Genomic DNA, 22,972 nt, shown 5'->3' with positions numbered 1-22,972 from the left:
TCATCTTTTTAATCTGTCTGCGAGAACAACACCATCTGCAACTGATTTTCCACAACACCACACATTTAGTTTATTTTTGACTCTTATTTTGAAAGTTCAGTCAGCACAGCTTTTACCATTTTGTCTTTTCCTCACCAGCTGGCTCGCCGCCGCTCACCACAGAGCCGCTTCTCGCCTCCAGAGACGATCTCGTAAATGAAATGTTTGCAGAGCAGAAACTTCAAACTGAATTATGTAATATTTAATGTAAGAAAGTGCCTCACGCTGCACACAAATAAAGTCTGTGAAATACACGCTTTAATTTGAATGCTGGGGTTTCTGCACCTTCACCACATCAAAGCTAAGACGAATTAAAACCTCTGTTGATATCACACAGAAACAAACACTGACAGGAAACTGAATTAGTGGAGCAGAAGCTAAAGACGGCTCTGAGGATTTAAGCCGAGACCAGAAACCATCGAAGCAAACGTGTCAGAGCCGGAGGAAAGACATCAGGACTCGCCGGGTGGATAAGGGCGGAGCTACGTGGCACCAAAACTCACCAGACTGAGACCGGAGCAGCCGTGAGGGCCGGCGTGGGTTAAAGGGGCATTACGCCGCGTTAGCTGAACCCCGCGGAGAAGCCGGGCGCCTCGCCTCCCGCCGAGCAGCAGGAATCCAGACACGGAGGAATTTTTTCATCACTTTACTCATGAGGAGGGTTTTAAAACGATCCGCGGGGGCCCGGAGGGTCGGACAGTTCTGAATCCTGCAGTGTGTGCGTGTGTGTTTGTCTGCCTGTGACGAGTGAGTGGTTTGTGTTTGTCTCAGTGACTGAGACGTGCCTGCAGCCGGGGCCGGCACCGAGCCGCCAACCGCAGAAAGATCCCAGCTGAGCTCGTGACAGAGGAGCAGAAACAGCCAGGCCTAACCACTCAGCCATCTGAAACAGTGAACCAACCATAACCACGGTTTAACCATTACTATGCTTTAAACTTGCAGGGTTTCACATTTAAAGACAGTCCCTGATGGAGGTGTCGACACGGTGATCTGATCCATTCACAACCTCACGACCTGCAGACTTCACATCAAACAGCCTGTGAGAACATGGATGTTTGACTTACTTTCATTCACAGTGAGCTGAATCCCTTCATGAAACATTTCACACTAACGCAGGAAATTATCATCAGAACAAACTCGCGCTGCAGACAAATGCTGGTGTGTTTGAAGCACACAGCCGGGTGTCTATTACACCGACACGGGGTGAACAGAAATGTGCTGATCAGGACGATTCAGACGTGATGCTGGGGCTTAAAAGCAGACGGAGAGGCGCTGATCTGATTCACGCTTGGACCTGAGTCCTCAGTGAAACAAACTGCAGCGTCAGCATTTGGCCGTTTGCTTCCTCCTTCCTGTCCCCGCCCCCCCGCCGGCTGCAATATGTCGCTGCGGCCTCCAGCAGGTCAACCAGGTAACAAACCGTCTGTGCAGATCGGCACGCCGAGCACACGTCCCACAGGGGAATCAGCGTTTAGCGCTTTTTTTTGCTTTGAAAGGATAAAATCAGCCTGCAGGACGCAGCAGGAGGAAACATCAACACCTGAGCACAAAGATCAGCCGGACGAGCCGCAGTCGTCACTTAAATCAAAGCCCAAACGGAAACCTGCAGGACGAACAACACGCAAACACAAAGGGTCCACCACAGACTCTACGGGAGCGACACTCAGCTGATAATCAGGAACATCCAATCAAAATCCGAGATGTTCCCTCGGTCCGTTAGTACAGTGACATCACAGCAGCATTTTACTGATGAGGCCATCAAAAAACAGCACAAACACGGTCCAGAGGTCCAGTTCAGGTGAAGCTAGCAGCTACAGCCACCTGTGTCACCATCCACCTGTCAGCCAAAGGGGCCACGCCCCTAATAATGCTAACTTTAATACAATTTAAACACATGCTGTGAGGGGGAATTATCGCTAGAGAACAATCAGTGTGCGTATCAGGTTATGAATGCTGGAAAGATTTAACATTGGAGTCAATGGGGACAGACTCACTGAATTTCCAGGATCAACAACTGAAGAAGTTTGATGTTTGCAGCCTGAAGCCTTTAAAAAATGAGCTCTGTGGTGTTTTACATGCTGTGTTCATACACCTGTGCTGCTCATACTACACATGACTAATAACATCAACTCACACGTGAGTGACCAAAGTAAAATAAAGTCAGAGTGTGCGAGGCTTTCTTGGAGAGGTGGATGTTCTGAGCAGCAGCAGCAGGAGGAGGATGATGATATTGATGGAGTGTGAGCAGCTGCTTGTTACTGCGATCTTCTTCCTCTTCATTTTGCCTTCATCACATCGAAGCCTCTGTGCGTCCCGTCAGTACTGATGTCTCTCCGATCCGCCACCTACTCACCTTGGCGCGGCGCCCCACAGGCTCGCTCCGTTTGATCCATTACGGTTTGACGTGACCGGGCGGACGGACAGCTGCAGGGTCCAAAAGGTGCAGGAGTCAGGAGGAAGCATGTGTTCATGGTCGGACGGACACCTGAGGCAGGTCGTTACCTCAGACTCTTTGATGTTGATCCAAGAAGTCGGAGCTCCAGTTTTGCCGATCGGATGTCTGGGACTCATGGGTGTGTGAGAAACCGGAATATAATGATGAGCAGCAGCTTTGTTCACATGATGTCGCACACCTGCAAAGGTGCGTGTGTTTGTGTGGTGACCTCTGACCTGTGCCGCTCAGCCTCTAAGCTCATAACGAGCGCCGTCACTTCAGCAGCACAGACCGCCAGCCTCACCACGAGGGGTTAACGAGTCAGCCTGTTTACGCCGATAATTACCACCCTCCTCCACCCTCCCCCTCCCGATGAGTCATTAACGAGCGCTGCCTTCAGTCTGGGAGGCGACGCTGCTGCACGCGCTCATTACAGCCTCACTCAAAGAAGCGGCGCAGATCAGCCGGGCTGTTATTAGAGAGGGTGTGTCGGATGGCGGACCCGTGTTGTTTACCTGCTGCAGTGCCAGCTGATTGGCTCAAAGGCACTGCGGCGAAAGTGCGAGGCTGTGCAGCGGCGAGCATTTTAAGAAACAGGGCGTCACGACGGGACGGCGAACGGCTCGTCTGGAGGACATGCGTTTACATCAGTCAGACCTCCGCTGACTCACAGAGGGTTAAACCAAACCACCGCCAGTCATTCAGTAATGAGCACCGTTCAGACTGTTATTACAGAAGAAACACCGAAAACACACAAACCTCACACGAGCATCTGAGACGGCGCAAACATGTACAACATCTTTAATTCAGCAGATTATAAAGTCGAATAAAGGCATTTAAAGACCAACCATCTGTCTGTCTGTCCATCCATCCATCCAACCGTCTGTCTGTCCATCCAACCAACCGTCCATCCAACCGTCTGTCTGTCCATCCAACCAACCGTCCATCCAACCATCTGTCTGTCCATCCATCCAACCATCCATCCATCCAACCGTCTGTCTGTCCATCCAACCAACCGTCCATCCAACCGTCTGTCTGTCCATCCATCCAACCATCCATCCAACCAACCGTCCATCCAACCGTCTGTCTGTCCATCCAACCAACCATCCATCCAACCATCTGTCCATCCATCCATCCAACCGTCTGTCTGTCCATCCATCCAACCGTCCATCCAACCATCTGTCTGTCCATCCATCCAACCAACCGTCTGTCTGTCCATCCATCCGTCTGTCTGTCCATCCATCCATCTGTCTGTCTGTCCATCCATCCATCTGTCTGTCTGTCCATCCATCCATCTGTCTGTCTGTCCATCCAACCAACCAATCATCTGTCTGTCCATCCAACCAACCAATCATCTGTCTGTCCATCCAACCAACCATCCATCCATCCATCTGTCTGTCTGTCCATCCAACCAACCGTCTGTCTGTCTGTCCATCCATCCAACCAACCGTCCATCCAACCGTCTGTCTGTCCATCCATCCAACCATCCATCCATCCAACCATCCATCCATCCAACCGTCTGTCTGTCCATCCAACCAACCGTCCATCCAACCATCTGTCTGTCCATCCATCCAACCAACCGTCTGTCTGTCTGTCCATCCATCCATCCGTCTGTCTGTCCATCCATCCATCTGTCTGTCTGTCCATCCAACCAACCAATCATCTGTCTGTCCATCCAACCAGCCAATCATCTGTCTGTCCATCCAACCAACCAATCATCTGTCTGTCCATCCAACCAACCATCCATCCAACCATCTGTCTGTCTGTCCATCCAACCAACCGTCTGTCTGTCCATCCATCCATCCATCCGTCTGTCTGTCCATCCATCCATCCAACCATCTGTCTGTCTGTCCATCCATCCATCCAACCATCTGTCTGTCTGTCCATCCAACCATCTGTCTGTCTGTCCATCCATCCAACCATCCATCCATCCGTCTGTCCATCCAACCAACCGTCTGTCTGTCCATCCAACCAACCGTCTGTCTGTCCATCCAACCAACCGTCTGTCTGTCCATCCATCCATCCGTCTGTCCATCCATCCATCCATCCGTCTGTCCATCCAACCAACCGTCTGTCTGTCCATCCAACCAACCGTCTGTCTGTCTGTCCATCCATCCATCCGTCTGTCCATCCATCCAACCATCTGTCTGTCTGTCCATCCAACCAATCATCTGTCTGTCCATCCATCCAACCAACCGTCTGTCTGTCCATCCATCCAACCAACCATCCATCCAACCATCTGTCTGTCCATCCATCCAACCAACCATCCATCCAACCATCTGTCTGTCCATCCATCCAACCAACCGTCTGTCTGTCTGTCCATCCATCCATCCGTCTGTCCGTCCATCCATCCAACCATCCATCCATCCGTCTGTCCATCCAACCAACCGTCTGTCTGTCCATCCAACCAACCGTCTATCTGTCTGTCCATCCATCCATCCATCCGTCTGTCTGTCCATCCATCCATCCATCCATCCGTCTGTCCGTCCATCCATCCAACCATCTGTCTGTCCATCCATCCAACCAACCATCCAACCAATCATCTGTCTGTCCATCCATCCAACCAACTGTCTGTCTGTCCATCCAACCAACCGTCTGTCTGTCCATCCAACCAACTGTCTGTCTGTCTGTCCATCCATCCATCCAACCATCTGTCTGTCTGTCCATCCATCCATCCAACCATCTGTCTGTCTGTCCATCCAACCATCCATCCAACCAACCGTGTGTCTGTCCATCCATCCATCCATCATCCGTCCGTCCATCCATCTGTCCTCTTCCACTTGTCTTTATTGGGGCCATCACCATGGACAGTGTGTCATGGGGCTAACACAGAGAGACAGACAACCATTCACACTTACAGGCAATTTGAAGTCACCAGTTAACCTAACCCCACTAACTGCACATGTTTGGACTGTGGGAGAACACACAAACTCTACACAGAAAGGCCCCGCCCACATGGTGGCGTAAACCCAGGACCTTCTTGCTGTGAGATGACAGCGACGCATGTGTTTCAGCTCTTCAACGCGGCCTTTAAACTCAACAGGTGTTTTCCTGAGTTTCTTTTCCTGCACAAGACCAACAATAACAACAATAATAATCATCTTCATCATCATCGCAGTCTCTATTAAGCATAAGTTGTGAAAAAATGTGAGGCCTGCAATTACTGACTCTGTATAAATTTGAATTATTTGAAGAATTAAGTCTTTGTACCTTCTGGAAATGTGTGTGTGTGTGTGTGTGTGTGTGTGTGTGTGTGTGTGTGTGTGTGTGTGTGTGTGAGACGCACAGAGCTCAGCGCTGTCTGAGCAGCTCGTTTTGTAATTTAATGCTGTTGAAAATAAGCGTTACACTTAGGAAACATCTGACTTCTGAGTAAATGATTCCACAGAAAGTAACACACACACACACACACACACACACACATCCAGCCTAAAAGCTGGGGCCAAAGGTCAGAGCGTGAGGCGGTACCTGCAGAGCGCTGTTCAGGAAGCAGCTGTTCTGTCCCGGCTCGTTGCTCAGCCCTTTGCTGGGAGCGATGGACGTCATGGTGCGAGGTGTCAGGATTCCCTGCGTCCCAGCCCCACCTCCTCCTCCTCCTCCTCCGCTGACACCACTTCCACTGCTGCCTGATGCAAAGTAGTTCCTCTTCCACGACATATTCCCAGTTTGTTCTCGTCCTCGCTCCCTGTAGGGATCAACTTCCTGTCGCGTATTCTCGCTTCAGTGCAGATTGATCCATTTCCTCCAGCCAAGAGGGAGGCGGAGATAAAAATATCCAGAATCGAAGAACGTGAAGTCAAACAGGAACGTTAGCATCCAATAAAATGTAAAAAAACAATAAATCATCTGAACGTTTGACATGTATCAGTTATCTAAAATTTCTCACTTCAGTATTTCAGGGAATAAAAGGCTTCACATTCTTAATGAGCATCTGTTTACAGGCTGAATATTCCAAACGCACAATTCCCAGCATTCCCAAAATCCTCTGCTGTGTAATCCCAGGATTCCTGCCCTTCTATCCACCCTTCAAACATCAGCAAGAGCAGGTCATCCTCATCGCCGCGGCCACGGGGCTGAGGTCGGACACACACTCAGGTCAGAGGTCAGAGGTCGAGTGCAGGCAGCCAATCAGAACATACCTGCTGGAGAGAAAGAGGACAGGGAGGCTTTAGAGGAGGACCTTATTTACTGTCGCGCTCGTTCATGCTCTGCCTGACTCCCCCATCCTCACGCACACCCAACCTTTTGCTCATCAAACGCAGAGACAAACGTCTCTGATATTCTGTGTGGACCGATTGAGCCTGGCAGGATGAAGAAACTGAAATGTCCCGAGAGCAGCGCCCAGCTCCAACACATCAACACAAAGGGTGCTGTAAAGCAGTTCGAGGTGCTGCGACGTCCCCAAAGCTCACAGGAAGTATTTCACCACAACAGAAACCTGTAAACCTTTGTGTGCATCCATCGCCTCGACCCCTGATACCAAACCCTGCTTTATTCTGCAGCTCCATTTGATGAGCTTGTGAGCGTGCGTTTGATTCCATTAGACGTTAACACTTAAATCTAAATGACAGTAAAACACTTCCTGCTGTTTAAAGCCCAGCAGGGCCTCAGCGGACGTGTAACACCCTCCGGATTTAAAACACGTGCACGGTTACTGATGACATCAGCAGAAGCGCAGCAGGGCCCGAGCTGTGTGCAAACTGCAGGAGCAGAGACATGAAGGTGTGCTGGGTAATGACAGGCTGCAAGGCTGCCATTACTCTGCCATTACTAACATTTAATCATTAACTGTCAGACTCGATGGGCGTTCCGGCGGGCGGAGCGATGCTCCTGAAGCGTTTCCTCTTTAGCCTCGGCTGTTTCCATGCAAACTGCCCACTAAAGCCAAACACTCACAAACAGGTTATGAGTCACACGGTGTGCATGTTCAACAGCTCACTGAGCTCAGCACGCGCTCGCCAGCACGCGCTCGCCAGCACGCGCTCGCCAGCACGCCTCACACGACCAGCACCACCTGCACCAACCTCCTGGTTCAAAGGATCAATGCAAAGGTTTGAGCAGGGTTTGGGTTAGGAAAGGGTTACACAGCGCAGTGCCTTCTGAAGTGGTGTGTGTCCGTGTGTGTGCGTGCCTGTGTGTGCGTGCCTGTGTGTGCGTGCATGTGTGTGCGTGCCTGTGTGTGCGTGCCTGTGGTAATCTGCAGGTCAGAGCAGAGGGAGGTGAGGAGGGATTAGCCTGATCAGATGCGTCTGTCTGGTCAGGATTACGCCGTCTGTCTGCGGGTGTCTCTGTGCAGGACCGAGTCTCCGTGTGGACACTTTTCCAAAGGAGCCATGACAGGTTCAGAACTGGGACCGATTTCATAAAGTCCAACTGAGCACAGACTCAGGCGGGCGTTTGAATTCACCTCGCTGAGGTCAGAGGTGTTCTCTGTCTGGCTGTAAGCCCGAGGGTTAGAAGGTTAGAGTGAAGCAAACAGCGTGGGCTGCATCATCAACAAACCACTGCTGTGATTTCTGCCTTACAACACGTACAGCTTTGTTTATGATCTAAGAGGGTTCAAATGATTTTAGCGTGGTGAGTGCAAACTAACAGCCTGGATCATTCGACTGCCTCTGCGGCAGTGAAATGTCATTTAAAGGGAAAGAATAAGAGCAAAAGGCAGGCTGAGAGGCAGCGAGGAGCTCATGGAGCTTAAGTAACTCGAGAGAAACTCCGAACGACTCGCCTCACTTCCTGCGCAGAAAACTAAAATGTGACGAGGACCAAACGACACGTTCATGCTGCACGATTTCTGACAATTTCTGAGCAGCATCTCTAATCCGGTTCTCCCAAACACATCTGGCAAATACATACAGCAGGTAAACCAGCAGGTGGCGCTACAGCTATTATTCAATCCAAGACATTTTTTCTCAATGAAAGCGGCTCCAGTGCACTGAGACACACCGAGGCACTGAGGGTCACTGCGCTGTGGACATCCAGGCTGCAGTTCCTCTAACGTCCATCGGAGGCTCCAGCAGGGAGTCAGGCTCACGGCAGAAAGCGTGTGAGTCAGTGAGGGACACAAGTTTGAGTTATCTGATAAATCCTGAGCTGAGGCCATCTATTGAGGTCTTTGTCAGACACAATTCTTTTCTCAGGCTTAAAAACAATGAAGTGGGCGGAGCTCCGCGCCTACAGGTGATGACAGAGTGATTAATGAAAAGCTGACCAGCAAACAGGTGAAACAAAGAAAACCAATCGTATCGTCCGCTCTAACGCTTTTAGGGTGTTTGGGTTTTTACCTGTAGACTAACTTCCTGTTAGCGATTAGTGGTAGCACAGGTCGGAGGTCATTTCCTCTCCCGGTGAGCGCCGAGGCTGATTTAGTGTAAAACTGGTTATGTAACAAAACGGCAGTCTGTCGCAGAGGCTTTACAGCCACACACACGCAGACACACACACACAGGCGGCACACACACACACGCAGACACACACACAGACACACACACAGCGATATAATTACCTCTAATTCAGCAGGCTGCCTCGGTGCTGCCTGTGTGCAGCCTGACCGCGGCTGCACTGGGAGCACTGGGCAGAGTGGGGGTGCTGGGATAAAGCCGGGGGGTGGGGGGAGCATCGATTAGATTCGGTCTGTGAGTTCACGCCTTGTTTTCAGACTCGCAGCTCCTCATCAGCGAGCAAAAACAACCAAACCCAGAGAGCCCCTGCTCGGCGAGTCGGACCGTCCAGCTCCGGCACCGACGCCACGACCGTGGCTGCGTCTTCCTTATCAAGACCTTCAAAGACACTCCACCTGCTCCACTTCGAGGGCAGGGGGTGGTCCTCCACCTGCTGCCGTCCCAGATGGTGGAGATGGAATGCGAGCGGGGAGGCGGGGTTCTGGTTTGGGCTCTTTTTGAGGTTTTTTGGTCTCTGAGACTCTTTAAAAACGATTCGCCAAATAAACAAAGACCACAATGAAGTTAAGAAACGAACGATGACGTAAATACAAATATAAAAACAATAAGACGTGATCAATATTTGGCTATTTGAGGCTCATTTCAACTTATTAACCTAAAGTCATTTTAAATCTGCTTATACTTATTATGCCAAACATTACATACAATAATACATACAATACAGCTATGTTCTTGTCATTTGATATTTTAATGATTTTAATGCTCATTTTTAATATAAAGTACCATAAAAATAATTGACATGCAGTAACTAGTCGATTTGTCATTAGGGCTGCCACAAACGATTATTTTGATAGTCGACTAATCAGATCATCATCCATTGGACGTAAAACTACAGCTTATTGCACCAGCAGCATCTGCTCTTATATAACTATCATTAGCTTACAGCTTTAAGTGTGTAAGGTATGTGCTAACTAAAAATAAAGACAAGATGATAGTTTATTACATTTTAATGAAATCTGCAGATTGTTTCGGTGGAGTTTAATAAACTCCTTGCTATCTAAAATATAACAGGACACCGGAGTATATTCTCCAGCATCTCACACTTCTGATAATCAGCTGTCTGCTTGATGTTTATTCAGCTGTGTAAAAACTATAACTTTAATCTCAGCCAAACCGATTTACTCAGGAACAAATAAAATACTAAAAAAGCCAAACAATAACATTTTTAAGTTATCTAAGTGACTTATGTATGTTTAACCTGAGTAGCGAAAGACGGCGGTGGGTTTGAAAACGATTTGCAGGGAGTCCGGTGTTCTCACGGCTCTAGTGAGCCTAGCCCCCGGCTCGCTATCGAGCTAGCGGGTAACAGACGTCTCCGAAAACGTCGGAGCGCTTTTGAAAATATGTGGTGTCTTGATAAACTGAGCAGATATTTGAGGTTTACACAGCTACATTCTCGCCTGAAAATATGTTAAACGTTTATTTTGTGACCCAGAAAGAATAATAAGAGTAATATTAAAACTAACTAGCTGCTGCCATTGTTGTAAACTGCGCTGGGCCGCGCTATGAATTCTGGGACAGAGCTTCTTCTTCTTCTTCGGGGTTTAACGGCAGCTGGCATCCTTGTACATGCAGTGCTGCCATCTTCTGTTTCAGTCCGTTATTACACTCTTAAATCCTACTACTTATTCCTGCGTCTTTCAGGATCTTACAAAGCTTCAAACGACGCCTCGACTATTAAATCAGTCGTTGATGATTTTGATAGTCGACGTAATCGTGACTAGTCGACTAATCGTGGCAGCCCTATTTATCAGTTGGAATTAAATAATAATAATGATAATAAATAAGCACTAAAAGTTTGTTCTTGAGCTTATTTGATTTTTTAAATGTGATTTATTTTGTCCGCTTCGGTGCTCCGCAGACGGCCTCAGACACAGGCTGTTCCCTTTGCTGTGCCTGGATCTTTGCCCACAGGATGAATCTAATAAACGCTCTGTGATGTTTTCAGGCTGCTGGAACAAATCGATTGAAGCTCGATTCATGTAAAGTGCAGATTCTCGGGTCCTGCGGGACTCCGTGGAGCCTCCGCTCAACATTTATTCATCAAATTAAAGTCAATACTTGTAAAAATGAAATGTGCCAGATGCAGAAAACACTCAATAATGAGGAGGCGATGGACGGCGGTGAGAAGAGGAGGAGGACGCGGTTTCTTTAAAGGCGTTTAACGGCAGCCGAGCTTAGATCTGTGCAGATCCTCGCTAAGACGCTCTCCGGGCAGACCCGGCGTCGCTGACCTGCTTGGCAGCTCGTCTGGAGGAAGATTTGGGGCCTAATGACTAAAAAGGAGAGCTCATGAATATACAGCTGTCCTTCAGCGCCGCCACGGCCCCAAAATAACTCCGAGAATTTGGGAATGTGGAGCACTTCAATCACTTAATTCCACTCAGTGAAAGGAGGAATTAGCTTCTTGTCGTCTCCCCTGTGAGGCTCTCAGACGAGCCGAGGATGACGGCCTCGGCAGCTCTCAGAGCGGCTGCTTTTTAAACACCAGCAGCAGAAGAAAAGACGCCTGCTGTCACTCCCATGAATTCAAGTCATGTTTTATTCACAATCGGTCCAAAAAATGATGTTTACATGTTGTAATGTCTGCAGGTTTGGCAGCAGGGTGATGCAGACGATGATGTACATCAGCTGCATTAGTGAGTCAGTGCAGGCGTGTGGCTAACGTTAGCGGTGTTTCCTAATTTTAAAGTTGATTAAGAGTGATGCAACTTGATGAAAACACAGATTATTGTCTGTGATGAAAAGAATCCTGTTTCAGTTGAGGGAACCAGAGCGGCACCGATCCGGTGTCTCACAGATGTTTCAGCCAATCACAGGAAGTGAAACGCCAGCATTAACCTGTAACTGAACTACACCGTGGACACATGACTGCTCACTGCACCATCTTGTGGTGCAAAGTGGTATCACACCAAAGTACAGCGCGGCCCTTTGTCCACACTTCGGCTGACATCACTGCGGCACAATGCAGACATTTTCCTTTCTGCTCACTTTGGAAGGTTTTTAACTATTTTTAAAGACACATATTTAAAATAAGCAGCCCTAACGACGCCAGCGTTCTCATTTAGCCTGTCATTAGCAACCTGCCAAACTTTGCTGAGACCTGTGAGAGCTTCAGAGGTCACGAGTGGGGTTCTCGCAGACCCACGCTTCATGCTGGAGAATATTTACAGCTCATCTCAGGCTTTGAGTTCATTTTAATGATTAAAATCACAGATTTATAATTTTCTTTCAGTTTGTTCATCATTTCCAGGAAGCGCGTTGTAACGCTGGTATTGAAATGCGCGGTACAAGCAAACTTTATTATCACTGTTATTATCTGTTTGTGTCTGAGCTGGAAAATCGTTTGATTTACAGATTTCAAGTCTGAATATTTTCCAACAACACTGCAACTTTAGAAGCTGTTACACAGATACGACAATAACAGCTCCACGGTTAATTATTCTCTCAGCTCTCACTCACGTGTCTTATCTGCAGTCCGGTGTTGGGATGTCAGCCTCAGATGTAACGATCAGTGATGATGATGATGCTGCTGCTGCTCTGGTTTCACTTCAGAAACAGGACTTTAAAGCTTCTAACTCACAAACTTTTTCCCATGTGAGCGCTTCAGCCATTTCCCGTCATCACGCCCTCTCCTCTCAAAATATTGTTCTAATTTTCACTCTCCACATTCCTCACAGCAGCAGCAGCTCCATCAGTTCAGTGAATCAACAGTAAATCATCCAGACTGGGAGGAGGTCTTCCTCCTCCTCCTCCTCCTCCTGTTCTTTCAGCACATTATTTTCCCATGAATACTGCTGAATAATGTTCTTTAATTTAAACCTCAGTGGCCACCCCGGCACACTACATAACTCACATTTCCTGCAGGACAGTGAGAGCTGCTGCACCTCCAAAACTTCCCTGAGAGGTGGAGATGCTTCAGCCTGATGGAGCTGCAGTGAAACCAGACCTACAGGTTGTTTTACTCCGATTAAACCTGCTTCTGTTCACGATGATTCATTAAACCACAATCGGTGACCACCCATGTGTGGAACATGAGAGCAGCTAGTTTTGTAGTTTTTGGCTCTGAAATCTCATTTGTTACACGAAAATCTAAGAAACCACTCATTCCATCGCATTTTGTCGCACCGCGCCAAACTCCTTTTAAAAACATGGTACTTTAATGTTTCTTTGCTTGCTAAGCACAGCACACAAGGTAAATAATATTAAAGAAATGCCGTTTTAAAAATCGGGAACAGCGCTTTAATTCGGCTGGTTCAGTTCCAGCCCACACTTACATTTCATAACCAAACAGATCTCTTTAAAAGTCCCAGCCTGTTGTTCCCGGTGATGAAGAACAGCAAGGATCCACGGATGGAGTTGGGATCGATGACATAAAGATGAGGACCGGTGTGTACGCGGTGTGTGAGTGACCCCGACACACGGAGTCGGGATCAAACCCGAAACGTGCGCAGAAGCAGCGTAGCAGTGCGGCGGAAAACCCGCAGTTTTTAACCGGAGTCCGGCGCACCGCACCGGGGCTACATTACATCACTTCTAGCAAACTTCACGGGAGAACAATGAGGGCGAAGCAGCTTCGGCGGGCCGGACTGACCCGGGCACAGCCTCCAGCTGGCAGCACGGAAGCACGGACTCCGGCCGGGGAGCCTGGCAGCGCCAGCGGGTCCCGGTTGTGCCCGGTACCGACAGCCCGGTGACACTGCTGCGTTCCGAGGCTCGAGCTGAACACGCAGGCGAGAAAGCGGAAACATGGAGGCATGAAAGGAGCTCACCTGTGGCCGGAGCAGCGAGGCAGAGCCCGGGGGAAGGCGGCCGGCGCGTCCGGGGAAGGAGCGGCGGCGGAGGTTATTGTGTTTGAAGCGGCAGGACGGAGGGGGAGGGGTTACTACCTGCAGCATGGGGCGCGAGCACCAGCGCGTGCGCCGGTGCGATGGTGTGTGAGCACGTGAGCGCGTGCGTGCGTATGAGACGGAGGCTTCCGAGGACTGCTGCTGCTCCTCAGGGTGATTCAAGTAAAAGTCAAGCAAAGGTCCTTTACTGAACCGGGAAAAACACCGGAACTAAGCTCCGTTGGTCACGCTCATGTGTGTTACACCTGCAGTAAAACACGTCATAAAGTGTGCACGCTCAGCCGCTGAGCCAGCATTACCTGTATATAAAAGATGGACATTTTTGCTGCCAAGACAGAAGAGCCCTGTTAGGACGAGAGGGTGGAGTTACAGACACTGATAGGTCTGTAGTACGGTGACCTCACAGCAGCCATATTATTGGTCACATTATGTCATTAAAAAGGCTCCATCAGCACAAACACAAAGCTAGCAGCTACAGCTGTCTGTGTCACCATCCACCTGTCAGTCACAGAGGCCACGCCCCTAATAGTCATTTGTCTCTGCCTCCTGAAACGAACCCCTGATAAACTGTTAGTCTCTGTTCTCCACTATGTAAAACTGTGTCATCTGCATATAGAGGTACTCTCCTTCTCTACGTTCCTCTTTGACTTCCTCTTATCGCGTAACAGAACTTTAATACAGCTGTAATTAAGGTGGAAATGATCATTTGTGTATCAGGCTGTAAACATTTCTCATGTGAAGTTTTAACATGGGAGTCTATGGGGGCTGACGCATGCTGGAGCCTCTGCTGGACACTAGAGGAACTGCAGCTTTTGGGACTAGAGCACTGATGCTTTAAAGTTATCGTTTCGCCCCCCAAACGTCCTCGAGTGTGTATATCTAACATTTTTTCTCCCTCACTCTCACTAAGTAACACGCAAGCAGATTTTATAATGACGTTTGTTCTGAAGTATGCTTTTACAGTAAATCTCTGGTACCGCCCGTTTCTTTGATCCAACATGTAAGAGCGGCTAAGGGACATTTGTTGTGTTTTTAAAAAATGATGAATGTTTTTGTGCTAAATGTGTCCTAACACTGGACCCTTTAGGGTATATTTAAAGTAAACACATGGATTTACTGTGAGATTAGGTGAATTCAGTATGATCACATTTAAATAAAGTCATGAGCTTTTCAGCACAGTTGTATCTGAAAACAAGAGACTAATCTGGGAGTGTTATGGTGAAAATAAAGACCTGCAAGCTGACTGTGCAGCACGCAGCAGTGCTGAAGTCATCAGCCGACCGTGTGTGTGTGTGTGTGTGTGTGTGTGTGTGTGTGTGCGTGCGTGCGTGAGGCTCTATCGATGAGGTTATTGATCACATTCGGAGCACAGGAGGACGCTTTGGGCTCAGCTCTGACTGCAGGAGCTGCACAGGGCTCATGATGCACACGTTTAAACCATCATTCATGGTTTTAATAAGTAAAAGTCCTTTCTGTTCCTTGAGTCGGCACACACACTGACATGGACAGATGAAGAAAATGTGGGGCCCGGGGCACAGCCATAGCAACCACCCCCACACAAACACACCCCACCTATCTGTGAGAATACAGAGTTAAGACCTTCACTGGAAAGGGCATAAAACAACTTGTTCTTATTTTTGTCCATTTTTAGTGAAGTTAAAAATCTTCGGTTCCTAATGAATTTGGAGAAACAGGGAAAAAAGAAAGACCCAGAAAACACATTAAAATGCTGCCCCCTGGTGGTGAAAAAGCAGAGGGTTATTACCAAACTGCAGCTGGAGATGATTTTAATGACACATATACTGCTGTAGCTTTGTCTATAACAATCCAGCATCATAGATATTCAGTGATGTCAAACATAAGGCCCGGGGCCCAGAACTGGTCCCGCACAGACCCCTAAGTGGCCCACACTGGGCAGTTTTGGAAAATATGAAGCATGGCACAGATTTTGGGCTCATAACTGAGAGCTCCACCGTGGCTGTTCACACTTCATGACCAAAGTAATGAAGGAGCAGAAAAATCAGTCAAATAAATGAGAGAAAAATCCTGTTTTTGATTTTCGACTGTGCGTTGCGCACCGTGGCCCACATCTCAACAGATTTAGATTTTTTTATTTGCTAAATATGATAACACAGCAAATAGATTAAAACTGGATTTGCCACATTTTGTTATATTTTCCGCCTGACTTTTAGACTGAATGGGTCACTCCCAGACTTCATACAGCTGCTCACATGGAAACAAATGAAACCGCAGCAAAACAAAATTAATTTATGGTTTTTATGTCACAGAGAAAATTGAAGCTGAGTGACTTTATGAGTGGAAACAGCTGCAGTCCAGAAACAACAGCAGCAGCACTCGATGAACCCCAGGAAACACCGGCCCAGAGAAACGATGCTCATAGAACACAGTCATTAAAGAATCGTTTAATATCAGAACGTAAAGACTTGTTTCTCCTTGCAGAGGATCTGCTGCAGCCACGGTAAAAACAGGAGGAGGGCCGAGCAGTAAGTCCACGCTGTTTAATGAAATAACAGGAGCGGCTCGGCTCATGTTTGGGTGGAGAACACGTCTGAACCGCAGTGCAGCCTCAAACATTCCTCTGCTGGGAGGAATCCGCCTGGCTCTCATTAAACTGGGCTGAACCGGAGCGCAGCAGCAGACGCTTCACGCTCACTCGCTCGTTTGTTTGCTTCTGACTTTTTAATTAAAAGCAGACGATGTCAGTGTGAACGTGCCAAAAGACTCTCCGCTGCCTCTCTTTCTTTCTTCTGCAGTTTCTATTCTTTAAAGTATTAAAGAGACTCTCGGGAAAGTGGAAGCACCTTAAAGCTGCAGTCTTTTTGATGGCCAGCAGGGGGCGATCTCTGAGCTCGCTCAACTCTTTAATCTCGATTCACGTCTGACTGAATCAAGTTAGGAGGAGGGTGGTTTTCCACCCAGAGGGAGGCAGAGTGAGCGGTACAGAGGTCAAAGGTCACAGCACACAGACAACAGTGGTTAGAGGGAGTGTGTGGTTAAAGTGGACAGACACCATGTTTTTACTGTCAAATGTGAGAGCTGGGCCTTTAAACCGCGAACACGTAAAATCTGTGAATCTTCTAACACAGCTGTTCACAGGACTAATTAACAGCTCTCACCAATCAGATCGCTGCATTCAGCAACAAGTGTGCTCAGAATGCATCCTGGTACTTAATCACTGGCACTTTTCTGAACCAGCCTTTCTGACAAACAACCTCAACATGAACCGACTAAATCAGATCAGGAGGCGGGCTGTGTCAGCCGATGTTTTACTTCAGAGGTGCAAAGCATGACGACTGTGAGCTCAGGACTCACAGTTTAAATCACAGCGTGGGGGAACAGCCAGGCTGATCTCAGATCTGAGTCTAACTGCACTGACGGGATATTTCCACCGGTGGAAACTGTCCAGCCTGTTTCTGAAGCTCCTGCTGAGATGTTCCACTGCTGAGTGACGCTTATCGCCACCAGCTGTGTTTATCCACGCCAAAAAAAGGCACAGTGTCCTCCGAGGGCTGCCACATCAGTCTAAAGTTATCTTCTCGTTCCTGTGTTTCACTGTCCTGCTACAGGCGGTAACAAGTGTCAGTGACCAGGTTTCAGCTCATTTACACACAGCGTGTTCATCAGAGAGCGCTGGCACAGATTTATACTGTTTCTGTTTGAGCCTGAAAGCTTCAGCAACAACGTCAAAGAAAAGATGAGAACAAATGATGGAAATCTGAAAACAGAGCACACACGATGGGATCCAACATGGGACAGGGCTGTAAAGTTTCATTGGTTTAACAGCCTGAAGTGTGTGCCTACAGGGCTGGAAAAGCTGCAGTTCCTCTAACATCCAGCAGAGGCAGCATGAGTCAGTGCTCATAGACTCCCATGTTAAAACTTTCCAGCAGAAATAAACATGTTTACAGCCTGATACACAAACTGTTTGATCCCTGTAGATACTTTCACCTGTGTTTTATTTTACTCAAGTTTTTCAATTGGATTAAGGCTTAAAGTTTGCAATGTTAGGGGGCGTGGCCACTATGACTGACAGGTAGATGGTGACACAAGCTGTATCCAAATTCAGAGGCTGCGTCCTCCTCAGGACCCGGCCTTCGCGTTCTACGTGGGCTGGGTCCTTTGAAGACTGAGAAGGCCGGAAGTGTGAGGCTGTGAAACAGTCTGGCCTCGGTCTCGGTGGAGTTTAATAAACTCCTTTCTATCTAAAATATAACAGGACACTGGAGTAAACTCTCGACCGTCTCACACTTCTGATGATCACTTGTCTGTTTGATGTTTATTCAGCTGTGTGAAAACTAGAACTTTAATCTCAGCCAAACCGATTTACTCAGGAACAAATCAAACACTTATATATCATGGGGTCTGACAACGATGTGCCGGGAGTTCGCTGTTCTCGCCCCGGTCAGCTATCGAGCTAGTGGGTAACAGACGTCTCTGAAAACATCGGAGCACTTTTGAAAATATGTGGTGTCTTGATAAACCGAGCAGATATTTGAAGTTTACACAGCTACATTCTCGCCTGAAAATGTCTTAAAACTTTATTTTGTGACCCAGAAAGAATAATAAGAGTAATATTAAAACTAAGTAGCTGCCGCCATTGTTGGAAACGGGAATTGAGTTGCGCTATGAATTCTGGGATATGGTGGGCCACGAGGAATACAACCGACCCATCCTTCAAGTCTGGGGAAAAGGAGGACACATTTGTCGGCTGATTTTGGAGGCGTCTATGAATTTGATCAGCCTTCGCCGCGTCGCTGTGACGTAATCGGCCTACAAATGTGGCCTCAGGAGGATGCGGCCTTTAAACACACACAGACCTATCAGAGGTTTGTTCCTATGCAGTTTGGGTGTTTTGACCTTCACTTGGCTTTTCCTCGAATGACCCTGACGAGAAGCCAGCTACACAAACTGTTTCGGCCTCTACAGATAATTTCTTGCTTCACGGGAGGACACAGGAAGGAGCCATTCTGCTTTTGACGTTTTACAGTGTCCCAGCTTTTTGGGAAAACGCAGTTGTGAGTTCAGCCACCTGTTCACTCATTTCAGAGTTTAATATTCATGCAAACACCACTTTATATTCACCAGAAAATAAGCTCATTTTTTCATGTATCACTGCTGCAAAAATCTCCAATGCCTGCAGAATGAGACGTCTAATGTGACGTTCTGCAGTTCACAAACAAGCCAGTTTGTTTATTTCCTGTGGTTTCCTCATGCTGGCGTGCTACTGTTGGACCGCGGGCGCCATCCAACGTGTTTTCAAACACTGTGAGTCACTTCCATCGCCTCACACACTGCAATCTGACAGCAACCATCCCTCCCCGAATCTGAGATGATGGACAAAGCGCTCGCTGAAGTGAGAAAGATTCCAGCATAAAGAGTCTACACACAAACACACACACACATACACACACACACACACACACACACACACACACACACACACACACACACACACACACACACACACACACACACACACAGCAGCTGCTTGTGTTTACTGGGCCACAAAACAGCTTCAACAATCACAGTCACTCCAACACCTGTCTCTGCAGGAGAAGTCAGGACTGCTCTTTGCTAACAAACTTCTGCAGCGTAGCTGGGGTTGGTACGGTGGCCCTGAGAGGTCAAACACACTACAGCCTAACAAAACAACACAATGCAAATAGAAAAGAAGCCCACAGAAGTTTTAAAAAGTCAGGAAACAAAACAGAAACAAAGGAAGTGTTTTTGGGAGGCAGAAAAGTGACAGAACAGCTAACAGTGAACAGTATATAAGTTATAATAAAAAAAACACACATTACTGCATCCTTTCCTCCCTCACAGCACTGATGAACCAGTGGAAGCCACTGGTTCATCAGTGGAAGCCACTGGTTCATCACAGACACACTTAAAGGAAGCATGGGATGCTTCTTTTAAGTGTCTCCTGGTTTCAAATCCCAGCAGTGCCTTCCTGCCTACCAATATCATTATCTTCCATTAAAGACTGCTGATGGCGGGAAGCATTGGGAGTTATGCTTTCTGTCCTTCATTTCCAAGAAGAGGACACAATGAAGATTTAGACATGCCCAAGACATCAATATTGGGTGAACAACCCTCAGAAGCTCCACTAGCAGTTTAATGCCTGGGACCCTCCAGCATTTGTTCTAGAACTGAAGAAGCTTCTTGGATCAGGTGAAAAGAAGTTTTTAAAGCTCTCAAGAGTACCGAGAGGTGGATAACTGAGGACATACACAGACTTTCCTAACTGCATGATGGATGCAGATGCATCCATCATGCAGTTGATGCAGATGGTTTCAAATGGAGAGCCCAAAGGCACTGCTTGGACTTGAACCCAGAGCTCCTGTTGACCAGCTCAGCCACAGCGCCTCCTTGAAGCTTCAGGGCTCCTTCTGAAGGTGGGTGGAGGTGCTGTGGTTCTGTCGGTGGCTATCAGGGTCAGCATTGAATCACAGTCTGAACCACTGCTAGAACTTTTCACAGACTTTATGGAAACCTCCAGCTTCACCCAGGTGCTGCACGATGATGGAACATGTCTGAAAGCCAAACACAGCAGGAGGCGCTGTGGCTTAGCTGGTCAAAGCACCTGTCTAGTAAACAGGAGAGCCTGGGTTCAAGTCCCAGCAGTGCCTTGCAATTCTTGGTACCATTACATTGAAGATGCTGTGGTACAAGTTTTTCCTGTTTCATTTGTAAGAAGAGGAGAGGTTAGACATCAGTGCAAAGGCACTGCTGGGATTTGAACCCTAGCAGGTGTTTTAACCAGCTAAGCAAAACTCTCTAAAGATAAAGAAGAGGAGAGGGGGAAGGCATGTTAGAAGGCAGTGAGAGAGAAGGAGAGTCGGGATTCGTTTCCTTCTCTTAGCTGATCTGAAAATGCTTTCATAACATTCATAAATGCTGCAATACAACAACAGACATGACTGAAACTGAACACGAGCTGGTCCCGTTAACCAAGCTCATAAGGCAACATCTGGACTAAAAGCAGATGTTCTTCCAGCAGTTTGATGTTCAGAGTTCAGCCGTGGGTTTAACAGCCTGTCGCTGAGTGTTGAACACACTTCAGCAGATTATGTTATGGAGCAGCAAACACACTGCTGACAAACTTTTAGATGATGTCGGTCACACTTTCTCTGCTAAAGAAGGTAATAAAGGAAGCACTGAAGTGCCTTTCCTTAGAATTTGGCGAGTTCAAACAGCTGCAGATGCTTCAGGATCACGTCACTCACTCAGGAACTTTGCTAAGAAAAACTCGCCTACACTCTGTAAGCAGACATCATCCCACGAGGAGTTCGGAGTGATGGCTACAGCTCCCTCAGGTGTCGCCACCGTCGTATCGTAAAACACACGGGAGTTTCCGGGATAAGTTTCCAACTTTGGAAGTTCTCACAGCCTCACCTGGAAAACTATACCCATGTATTCTCTGCCACCTTTACTGCACCTTTTATTGTCCTTTTATTTCAATTTGATTATTTTTAAATGACTTTCTCACTTTATTAGAAAGTGGTGAAGAGTTAAAACTATACTCGCTGAAGCTGTAGAAGAACAATAATCCATGATCAGTAAACTGCAGTTTGGTCCATTATTGCACGATACACACAGGTGAGTCAATAAAGTTTCACATAAAAACAGCACCAGTCAAACCTGCTAAACATTAACCTGCCTGTCATGTGACACCACGCTGCTATCACCTTGTTTTCATTTCACTATGACTACTTCCTGCATGACCTCAGCCTCCACTGCTCTGCATCGCTACTGTTTACTCTCACAATCATACGATGGTGACACGCACACACAGCCAGGGGCAACTGTGCGTCATCGAGTACTTTGTGTTGACAGACTGTTAGTCGCCTGTTTGCTCTCAGGTGTTTCTGCCACACACTGACACCTGCAACACAAACTAGTCTAACTCCATTTGGAGGAACTTTGCTGCTCCTCTCAGTGCTGAGAGGATTATCAATAACGAGCTTGGTGCCACAACGTTGGACAAACTGTGTAATTACACCATTTCTAAATGATCCCAGGCGTGCTCTTCTCCACATGACACTCTGATTACACCTGATGGTCTGTCACCCTGTAAACTGAAGAACTACAGCTACATAAACCTGACTGTAGTTTGGCTGTAAACCCTGTTCAGAGTTTTTGCGGTGGTGAGGGGGTGTTGGGGGGGGGGGGGGGGGGGGGACAGATGTGTTAGCAGATAGTGAGCCAAAGCATGCAAAACACCAAAGGAGCTCAGGACTAAGCTGGAGTTCCACAGTGAAGCTTTAAAGTAAAATCAGGTGAAATTTGAATGGAGTTTGGTGTGGTCAGGGTGTCTCATTCAGTCTCTCACCTTAACACAGCAGCATTCAGATGCTCTCCTCCTCCTGCTTCTCGGCTGGGTCTCCTTCCTCACACCTCCTCAGGGAGACAAACAGGAGCGATGGTCGCAGCTCTTCACCTCCTCCTTTGTCTCCCTCAACGCTCAGCAGCCGTCTCCCAGGTGACTCAAGAGAATGACATCATCCCTGTCAGCACACACACCTGTTTCCTCAAAAGCACCACCTCCCTCTGCCTCCACACACCTCCCCCCCTGCACCCATGCACTTCCTGGATCTCTTAAAGGGACAGCATCCCTCTGGAGCAACAGGTGAGCCTCCCTGCTGCAGTAACTGGCTGCGCTGGAGTCATCAGTCACACATATTGATCTGTGATATTGATATTCTGTGTCTGCTGAAGGCCTCCTCTCCTCTGTGTTTGCTCTGATGCAGCGCTGATGTCAGAGGAGGACCACAGAAGAAGAAACTCAAGCTACTTTTAAATCATGATTAGACAAGGTGTGCTCAGCGCCACCTGCTGGTGCAGAAGTCTGGGGACTTGAATCAGATTTCAAACAACTCTGGATTAAAACATGACTTTAAAAGCATCATTTTAAGATTGGTAGCTCATTTCCACTCTGTAACAACAGCTGGAAAATCTGTCAGATGATTGTGAGAGTCATTATCCACACAAGGAGAAATCCTGAAACAGTGCGACTCATCCAGGAGGTCACAGAAGAACCAGGAACAGCATCTAAAGCCCCGCAGGCCTCACTCGGCTCAGTTCAGGTCAGAGGTCATGAGTCAACAATAAGAAAGAGGCGGGGCAAAAATGGCCTCTGTGGGAGAGTCCGAGGAAAAAAACCACTG

At 47.8% G+C, this 22,972-nt stretch overlaps 1 protein-coding gene and 1 non-coding gene across 11 annotated transcripts in view; one reads left to right on the top strand and one right to left on the bottom strand.

The window, feature by feature from the left end:
* usp54a (ubiquitin specific peptidase 54a) overlaps positions 1-22,345 on the bottom strand; it is a 40,281-nt gene extending 17,936 nt beyond the window's left edge. For 2 of the 10 annotated variants that reach the window (XM_084949457.1, XM_084949459.1), the window contains exons 1-2: positions 13,707-14,014; positions 5,942-6,615 (exon numbers count right to left, since the gene is read on the bottom strand). In XM_084949457.1, the coding sequence (XP_084805583.1) occupies positions 5,942-6,130 (189 nt within the window). In that variant the 5' untranslated portion in view covers positions 6,131-6,615; positions 13,707-14,014. Of the gene's footprint in view, positions 1-542; positions 3,165-5,941; positions 6,616-8,978; positions 9,375-13,211; positions 13,636-13,706; positions 14,018-22,137 lie in introns of those variants that run through there. The other 8 variants (XM_084949453.1, XM_084949456.1, XM_084949460.1 and 5 more) reach the window with 8 other exon arrangements.
* On the top strand, positions 20,361-20,434 carry trnat-agu (transfer RNA threonine (anticodon AGU)). The gene has a single exon. It is a non-coding gene; the product is annotated as a tRNA-Thr (tRNA).
* Positions 22,346-22,972: the final 627 nt, after the last annotated feature.

Source organism: Perissodus microlepis, chromosome 13, assembly GCF_051167445.1.
Source record: "Perissodus microlepis isolate ML-2025 ecotype Zambia chromosome 13, ASM5116744v1, whole genome shotgun sequence".
NCBI classification, from domain to species: Eukaryota; Metazoa; Chordata; class Actinopteri; order Cichliformes; family Cichlidae; genus Perissodus; species Perissodus microlepis.
This window is presented reverse-complemented; position numbering and strand designations above follow the sequence as displayed.